The following is a 10,067-nucleotide window of genomic DNA, read 5'->3' on the forward strand; positions in this document are numbered from 1 at the left end:
CTTAAACATGGGTGATAATCCAGTTTCCATCAAGCACTATTAGAGCTTCACTAATCCAGCCTAATTCTAAATCCAAGTCTCATTAGGGTTCTAAAGCCAAGAGGCAAATATGATTTGCTGTCTCCAAAAGTCCCAGCGCCACACCCACTAGGAAGGTCAGCAGTCAAGTCCTCCGTGCATCACTGCATTACACTCTGCATCGAGAATGAACAACACGCATGCAGGCACTGACCTTCAGGTCTGACCCTACAGCAGGCGCCTGGAGAAATAAAATTCAGCAAAGCCCAAAACAGGCAGGAGCCTTTTGTACCTCTCCTAGATAGGATGGAAGCTGGAACCTTGAACGGACCGCACTTTCCAATGACCTTGAAACTGTCTATATCCTTAAAGTGACAACTGGAGACTGCCTCAAATCATTTAGGGTGGCAACTTTTCTCACTTGAGCCTTCACTGACATACTCTGGATTTTATCTTCTAATTCTAGACTTTTAGTGACAATTCCCTAAACCTTTATCTCCTCGGGATATCAAGCCATCCTTTTTCTGTTTCAAGTTTTCTCCTTGCTTTCTGATGGACACACTTTTTATCCTTTGAGGTTCATAAGCAACCTTTAATAGAATGACTCTCATCTCTTTGTCATCACTTGCACATCCTTCCCGTATTCATTCAGTGCCCATTTAACAATAATAACCATAGCAGCCAACCTTACTGAGCATTTACTATGCATAAGCCAGGTACTATCCTAAACTCTCTGTGGATTAATTCATTCATTCCTCACAACTCTATAAGGCAGATACTGAGAAAAAAAAAAAACCCTGAAACACAGAGAAGTTAATTAACTCATCTAGATTCACACAGCCAGTAATGACAGAGGTTGGATTTGAACCCAGGCAATACAGCTACAGAGCCTATATTGCTACCCACTTAACTATTCCAATTCTTTATGAACTTTATGATGGGCATGGGCATCAGAACAATATGCCAAGTTCCAAATCACAACCTAGAACAGCAGTTCAGCAGCCAGCTCTGTGTGAAAAGTCTATAACTGCATTATTCTGGACCTGGTGCTTTCATCAATCTATGAAAGGAGAAATGGGAAGGTCAGCAAGGGTACACGCCTGCTTTCTGTCTAGATCTCCAGCCCGGGGAAGGTTAAATGGACGGCAAAGGCAGGCATGGGAACGAAGAATGGCGGTGGGAGGAAAAAACACAAAGCTTTCTGTGAGGGAGAGAATGGGACGGACTTTTCTCCCCAGAGAGGTTATCCATCTTATCCTAAGTAGGGTTCTTGGGAAGAGATATATTCCCTGTTAGAGGCATCCTGGGTGGACTGTAAAACTCCACTTCCTGAGAAGCATCCTGCTATTTACACTTATCTTGGGGAAAGGAGACTTTGAAAGCTATTCACTATATCTTTCATCAAAGAACTAAGATTAAACAGGTTCCCTCCATTCTTGTCATTATGCTGCCATGGCGCCTGAGATCCAATTTGCTCCCTCAGTCCCTGTAATAACAGAAAAGCCTTTTCATGTGCATATTTTATATCATGGGCTTAGATGCCTATAGAAATGACTGTAAGTAGCTTTCACCATGGAGGGCTAGGGATTTGGAAGAGGATGAGCAAACCAAACAGAACAGGTTGGACAAGACACGTATCCAAAAATCTGGGTCTGTGGGCTTCCCTGGTGGCGCAGTGGTTGAGAGTCTGCCTGCTGATGCAGGGGACACGGGTTCGTGCCCCGGTCTGGGAAGATCCCACATGCCGCGGAGTGGCTGGGCCCGTGAGCCATGGCCACTGAGCCTGCGCGTCCGGAGCCTGTGCTCCGCAATGGGAGAGGCCACAACAGTGAGAGGCTCGCGTTGAACCTCTGAGAAGAGAATTAACTTTCCTAAAAATCACAGGCATCTGTCGACTTTCCCTATCTGATTATTTGGGATTCACTTCTCTTCGACTTAAAGCATGGCTGACTCCAGGGTGTTTATTTATCATGCGAACTTGATTTTTAACATGACCTTTAATCCAGTAATTCTACCGGAAGGACAGGACTGTCAGGTTCTCACATGTTTGGCCCCTCTGTCTCCAGGGTCCTTGTAAGACAGGGACCCCAGTGAAGTAGGAAGTGGGGTGAGGGCTGACCATTCCCACTCTGTAGGCCTCCAGGTCAGATCTCTTATGACAAAGGAAAGGGTGTTCCTACGTATGCAAAGAAGAGATTCTGGAATATTTTCTAAATTTAGAAACAAGAAATACATATTGATACATACTGACTCTCTTTTAATGCCTAGGACTTCCATGCCCTGACAAATCAGAGAAGAGTTGATATCTCAGCCAATTCCCTCTGAGCCACATAGTTCCAAATGAAAACTAAATAAGTCAAAACTTCAAAGGGAATCACTGACCCTGCTTTCTGGTTCGTGCTATCTTTCAGGAGGTTGGTTTGACCAAGAATTTCATTGTTTTTGTTTGAAGCCTCTATTGTACAGTTCTAACCCACCCGAAACACTTTCCACTCATTGGTAGATGAAATAAATCTCTAACTACTAAACCTAAGCAGGTTTATTAGAACACCAGAGCTGGGCTCAGGAGACTATTAACTGCGTTGGATATTAAATTATCTTTTTCCTTTACCTCATCATAATTTTACAGTTGAAATAGCTTGATAGGTGTCTCTAAAACAAAGTGTGTAATTTAATTCAAATTTTTATTTTAAGTTGTAAAGCTTTAGATATGCGGAATGCCTAGAAACCACTGTGTTACGATTTCTCTTCCCAGATTCTTCCCACCACACTATCCCCAAATCATATTTTACCTCTAAGGAATTATTCAACCTTTGGTCATTTAGCTGAGGCAGTCAATGAGGCAGGCAAGTCAGAAAAATCAGGATAAGACTAATAATCCCATGTGACGGTAATTAACATTGAGTGGCCTCTGCTAATGTGCTAGGAAAGAGTAAGAACCTGCTTGCGGGGCCTCTGTCCTTAATGAGGCAAAGGGGTGGTTTGGACAGGGGAGAAATTATTTGTTGGAAGCAAAAGGAATTTTCCGAGCACAGCCTGGGTGAGGTGAGAAATTAGGTTATTGGCAAGTCCTTAGCCCTGCTTCATCAAGATTGAGCTCGGGAGGTCCCAAAGATGAGGACCCACGCAGTCAACTAGAGTTAAGTGACAAGCCCAAGGTCACACGGTGAGTTAGTGAGAGTATGAAAATCACAATTCATCGTGTTTCTAGTCCATTGCCTGGTGCAATGCAGTAGATAACAGTAAAAGCTACTCTGTATAATAAAGCCCCAGAGCCATTCTTTTATGACCTCGAGGAGTTGAGCAAATTATAAAAGGCTCAGAAGCTAAAAGAATCAATTTGAAACTTAAGATTGAATTGAAACACGTAGCCCACAGTTATAGTACTGGTCACCAGAGTGAAATGTTCTCTGTGATCATGCCTTCAGGCAAGCATTAATTAAAAAGAAACGAAGTAAGTGGCGTGAGCCTAGAAATACATTACATGCACCTACGAGGCTAGCTATCATTGCTCATCCAGGTCATTCGATACTCACTATTCACTCCAAAAATATTATTTGATCACTTACCACACACCATGTGCTGAATCAGACAGTGGAGAGATAATAATGAATAAGACAGACAGATATACAACCCTTGTATTCACAGAGATACAGTCTCAGTAGTCATCAAATAAGCAACTATCTGCCCAATACAATCAGGTTCAATCCTGTGGGTCAAACCTCTTCCCCCACTTACTCATGGGCAACTCTTCCCACCCAAGTCCATAAAAAGAGAAACCAAAAGTACAGTTGCTCCAAACTTCCATTGCCAACAGCTTGACATTTCTTGTGTGAACCCTAAAGAACAGTTGATGCATATTTTATCCCTATGGGGAATTTACGCCTATTTTTACTAAATGCCCCAAACACCTTTCCTTAATTTATATGACAAATCACTCCCTTCTTCTCTTTTCTAGTCCCTCCTTGAACAGCACTTTTCTCAAATTGCTTTTCTTGACTTCTGTTAAGACCCTGCAAGGTGGCTAGTAAGTGACACAGGGAATCTGCATACTCAAAAGCCACTTCACCTGGTTATCACCTTTATTGTGTCCAGGGTAATTCCCTGTTCTCTTGGTTCAATGTGTATGGTTTCTTATTTGGACATATCTTAACTTTTGTAGATAATTTTTCCAGTCCTGAGGGGTTATAAACAATTTGGAGATTTTCACAATCCTGGTGTTTTATAAAGCAAATTCTTCCAACGACATATATTCCTCTGTCACAGTTAACTAAATTTTTTTCTGGTCCTTATTTCTAATATCTGGGTGGGTTACCATGGATATAAAGAAAGCTGAAGATAGACAGACCCCCAAATGTACCATATGCTCCTGAAATTCAATTTTGCATCTAGGAAAACCCATTTCCTAAAAATCCTTCATTCCTTTGTGGTTTCAACTTAAGAAAGCTCTATGAGTAACTGTAAAGGGACACAACTGAACGATGTCAGCAGTTACCAGCGCACTGCCTCACAGAGAAAAATATAAGTAATACGCCATGAACCCAAGGACAGAAACTCGTTCTATGTCAAGAAGCCCCAGATTCCAGGGCTCTAATCTGAGGCAAGAGAGGGCAATTAAGACAGCTTACTCCTCATCCTGCAGGGTCTCCTCCTCCTCTTGGATCTGGAAATGGTTCTTCACGGGAGCTAGGTTCTCGGTCTTGGCGTTGTAGTTCCGAAAGCAGACATTGAGCTTCTCATCAAATTCATTCACCAGGTCCTCCATGGACTTGAAGCTGATTATTTCAGAAGAAAAATTCTCAAGCTCAGAGAGGGAGGGGTCCTCTAGATGGTGGGGAGATGAGCCGTAGAAACACCGTGGCTTCTCTTCTGGGTCCTCCGAGCAGCAGGGCCGAAGGTCCTCAAATTCTTCATCCAAACTCACCAGTGGGGCCTCCATTCTTGCACAGCAATAGGACAACTGCAATGTTCAGGATTCGTTTATCTAGAAGAATTAAACAGGGTGATGTGAGTTTGGACTGGACTTTTGTGACAACTCTGCTGAGGAACCATAATCACTTATTCCATAACTCTCAGACCTCTAAAAACAAAGTTCCGCTTTACTGGTCCATCGTTTCCATACTTCCTCACTATTATACCCTTAAGGAGTTCAAATATCATTGTTAGTGTGAATAATGCTAACCCAATTAGCATACATTTTGGAGGCACACCTGCTTCCAATTCCCTGCTCCAAAAAACAAAGCCTAATGGTTAAGCATGCAGCCTCTGGACCAGACTGCCTAGGTTTGCATCCTGCTCTGCCCCTTACCAGCTGTGACCTTAGCAGTAACTTAACTTCTCTGTGCTCCCTTTTTTTCTTCTTAGGACAGAAATAATAACAGGGCCTATCTCAAAGGACTGTCCTAAGGGTTAAGGGAGTAAACACTGGTAAGTGCTTAGAACAGTGCCTGGCAGATAATAAACGTCTATGTTGTTCAGTTTATGTTCTCTATTATTATTTTATTATTATTATTACTATTACAATAGGTCCACAACCCTAACCATGTGCTCTCAAAACGGGAAGTTTGGGCTTCCCTGGTGGCACAGTGGTTAGGAATCCATCTGCCAATGCAGGGGACGTGGGTTCGAGCCCTGGTCCGGGAAGATCCTACGTGCCGTGGAGCAGCTGGGCCTGTGTGCCACAGCTGCTGAGACTGTGCTCTAGAGCCCGCGAGCCACAACTACTGAGCCCACGCGCCACAACTACTGAGGCCCCCGCACCTAGAGCCCGTGCTCCGCAACAGGAAGCCACCGCAATGAGAAGCCCGCGCACCACGATGAGGAGCGGCCCCTGCTCGCCGCAACTAGAGAAAGCCTGCGCGCAGCAACGAAGACCCAACACAGCCAGAGATAAATAAATAAAATAAAATAATTTAAAAAAAAAAACACCTGGAAGTTTTTCGTAACTTATTTGGTGGTAAAACCTGCCCTGACCTAAACACATTTGGCAACTAAACTTGATCTACATGAATATAGAGCTGTTCATGGTTTTAATTTATCCCATTTAGTGTGTTTTTCTGCAGAAATTTTAATTTTTTTAAATTATAGAGATTGCTACCCCAGGCCCCGGGGGATGATATGCAGAATATGCACTCTATTATTGCCTTCCAAAATCTGAGATAATCTAAATTCTGAAACATGCCTGGCCCCAAGGGTTTTGGATAGGGCTTCATGGACCTGGATATTTTGTTACTCTCATCAATAAATGATAGACTAATTGAACACTACTACAGACTTTCAAACAAGCACCTGAGTTTTTCCCAGACACACAGCATATGTCTGAAACTAGAAGAATGGATTAAATGACCTAGTACCCTGTAAGAGATAAGACCCAGAGACTCATGTGCTCCAAAGCCCAGACTCCACAACCACCTTGGGCACTACACCCTGGAAGGCTGTACACTCACCTCCCTTCATTTCCCAACAGCTCCGGGTCCTCTACATACACTGCCTTTCGCTGCGATTTAACCATCTGTGCGTACATCCAAGCCCTTCCCCAATTTTAATTTAAATTCCTCGAGGGCAGAGACGTCCTCTGGATACACTCCATGGTTTCTAGCACCCACTGCCTGTGGCGAGGCAATCAATCAATGTGTGCTCACTGACAAATGATCTTCTGTCCCCCTCACACAGTTTTCATTTTCCATTGCAGGCAGCACAAGCATTATTGTCTATCATACCCTTCTCCACCTACTCAGCTTCCTTCCCTGCAACACAGCAAGGCAACCAAACTTTTCCCTCCTATCTGCGTGATGACTGATCCAGATAGATGCTTAAATTGGAACCACTACCTCAAGAGGACCAAACAGACAGCAAAAACCACAGCTTCTGCCCCAGGACTGCCATTCTCCACCTCTACCTACAAAACTAAAACTCTAAATAAGCAAGGCAGAGGGTATGGCAGGTGAGGACCCGGAGAGTTCTTACTGGGATTTTACTGGGATTAAGTCAGTTACCACCACATCTCATCAAAACATATTTTGAGTATTTACAGTTTGCAAAGGCAACATAACAGGACCTTGGAATACAAAAAGATATAAAAGCAGTATTATGACAGCTTGGAAAGAACACAGGCTCAGGAGCCAACAGACCTGCCAGAGGCTGGCTGAGTGACAAGCACTGTGGGTCCTGATTTCCTTGTTTGTTAACATGAAGGTGTTGGTATAGAGTTAATGCCTCTGAAAGTTAATTTTAATAACATATTAACTTAATACTTTTAATTGATATATTTTAATAGTATAGTTTATTTAATCTAATATATACAAAATATCGCCATTGCAAAATGTAATCCATATTTTTAAATATTAATGAGACATTTTACATTCTTTTTTCATATTAAGTCTTTGAAATCTGTATTTTACATTCACAGTATGTCTCCATGTGGATCAGCCACATTTCAAGTGTCCAATATCCACGTATGGCTAGTGGCTACCATATTGGACAATCCAGCTATTAAGCAATATACACATAACTAATTGCCAGCTAGAGGTTCTTCACCTATGGTCGACAGACCCCTAAGGGCTCTTTGAATATAACCATATTTTATTTTATGCACTTAAAAGCATATTCAGAGAAGGATCCCAAATGTTTCTCTACATTGCTAAAGTGGCCCATAGCACAAAAAAGATTAGGAACCTCCGAGTGCCAAAAAAGTGAGTTTAGAAAAGATCACTGAGTGCAACTGAGAGTAAGGAAGGTTTTACAGACAAGGGATTTGTATGGAGAGAGGAAGGACTCTGATGGTTAACGCCGGGCCCCAGGTTCCAATCCTGTTCCTATTACTTCCTAGCTATGAGACTTTGGGCAAATTATAAGCCTCTCTGACTCAGCTTCCTCATCCATAACATGGGGGTTTAAATAGCACTTATATTGGAGGTTATTTGGTGGAGTAAATGAGATAATCTTTGAAGTGCTAAGTACAATGTGTGGAATACATGTCATGTCAATAACATTAGGAAAGCGAGGCTAACTTAGTTGCGTGGAAATGTGGGGTGAGAGTGCTTCAAGGAAAAGAAAAACTATCCTTGCCATGATATTCCATGTGTGATGCTTCAAAACGCTTATCAAATGAGAGAACTATTGCTGAATGAATGTTACCATCTTTTTTACTAAGGCACCCCTGCTATTTTCGATTCATGTGGTCAAAGCCACTCAGATCACTGGTTCCATTTCAGAGAGACATGAAAGCTAACCAGCTGGTATTCCAGATATTACACTTCCTTTAAATCTGTACTCTTCCTGGAGGGGACAAGGGAGCTGGTGTGAGAAGGTGATATCAAGGAGGGTGCTGATTTGAAACAGCACAATCTATACCATTAACCAGTAACAAGGGGGCGAGCCAAGTGGAACCTAGGGCTATGATTGAGCGTTGGCAACAAAGAAGATTATCCTGAAAGCACCTATCCTCAGCCCAGGCTCTAGAGAAAATAGATTCACCTAGAAGATTATAAAAGAAGAAATGGATATCACAGCTCTATAGTTCAGAAATGTGATCATTTGAACAATCTGCAATATAGCCTGATTTCTTTTCATCAACTCACTCACTACCCAGGAGCCAAGAAGCTCCGCATGAACGACCAGGTGGGGAGGAAGCTAAAACTGAGAGCCTGCATTGAAAATCAAAGTCACTTGACACCCAAACTGAGCCCAGAATTTGTAGTAAGAGCCCAGGCTGTGGCGGAGGAGGTGAGAGCCAGGCACCTGACCGGCCCCACCAAGGCCTCAAGGAGGGGTTTCTGGGTTAGAGCTGGCAGTCCTTCTTAAATGGTTCCCCTTCTCTCCTTCTTTTGCTCTTCTCTCTTGGTGGGGTAACTCTGCCCCCCAATGAGATGTCCTACTCTTGCATCCTGGCAAGCTTGCCCCTGTCTTCAGTCACAGCTCATTTCAGAAGCTTCCTTCCCTTAAAAGCTAGGGATAATTCAATTGAGAGCTTATCCTCTTTCTCTATACTTCCAAAATCAATTTGAAACAAAAAAAATACATGAAGAATGGCAGAAAGAAGGAACCATAGGAGGGTGGTCTTGTCTTTTTCTCTTTATCATAGAACAAGAGTGCAGGACTATAGTTTGCTTATGTCCTATAATCTATTCCATTTATTTTGGTTCCCAATAGATGGTGTAACTTGGAAAAGAAAAGACGGCTCAGAACTTAACAGAGACCCAGTAGGAAACACAGGGTTAGCCTCTCGTGCAGCACAATGATGCATAGTAGCTGCAGCTCGGGGCTGCAGCACCGTTTCCCAGTGCCTGCTTTGCTGAGCGGAGCAGCAGAGAATTCACCATGCCTCCCCCTGCTGGGCCTCTGCACCTCCACACAGACCCCATTCCATCTCCCCTTCTTCCCACTACTTGCCCCACAGACCAGTTGATTCTATGCCCACCCCACCCCCCCCATAGCATCCCTAAAGCTGCCCTCCACTGACCCACCTTCGGTTTCCCACTGCTCCTCAGCAAAGCCCAGTCAGTGTACATGTTCCTGCCAAGCTGCACATTTTGACGGAAAGAGAGTATTTCACCGCATAGAAGTCAGCAACCCCTTTGTGGTTCCGCTTCCCCCTTCCCCCTCCTCCTGCTGCTCCGTTCACCCTCATCTCACATCCCCCTCCCCCAGTCTGTTGGGGTAAAGAAAGGCTCCTCCAAGCAGCACAATGCCTGGAGCTCCAAGAAAGCCGGGGGCATCCCGCGCAGGCCGCACGCATACTCCAACGGCCACGGCCCTTTCAGCCAAACAAGACCGGGACATGGAAGCGGAGGGGGTCGGGAGGTGTCGCGGCGAGTAGGGCAGGGATAGGGAAGAGAGAAGAGAGGGCTGTGATGTACCCCCTGGGGGCTCCGTCAGATGCGCTCCCAGCCCCAGAGGCCCTGGGCCCACAGAAGGGCAGCGTGCCCCACCACCATCACACCCGTCCTTTCTCCGACCTGTTCGCGGTAAAACAATCGCTCCGCCAGCGTCTGCGGCAGCTGCCAGCGGGTCTGACACTGGAGGAATGCACGGTCCCTGGGGGGAGGGGG

The 10,067-nt window shown here is 44.3% G+C and overlaps 1 protein-coding gene across 1 annotated transcript in view; it reads right to left on the bottom strand.

The window, feature by feature from the left end:
• Positions 1-10,067, bottom strand: part of FEZ1 (fasciculation and elongation protein zeta 1) — a 41,027-nt gene that overhangs the window by 29,888 nt on the left and 1,072 nt on the right. Inside the window, exon 2 of the mRNA XM_007463598.1 lies at positions 4,647-5,002. Within this exon, the coding sequence (XP_007463660.1) occupies positions 4,647-4,957 (311 nt within the window). The 5' untranslated portion in view covers positions 4,958-5,002. The remainder of the gene's footprint in view (positions 1-4,646; positions 5,003-10,067) is intronic.

This window comes from Lipotes vexillifer, unplaced genomic scaffold, assembly GCF_000442215.2.
Source record: "Lipotes vexillifer unplaced genomic scaffold, Lipotes_vexillifer_v1.1 scaffold442, whole genome shotgun sequence".
NCBI classification, from domain to species: domain Eukaryota; kingdom Metazoa; phylum Chordata; class Mammalia; order Artiodactyla; family Lipotidae; genus Lipotes; species Lipotes vexillifer.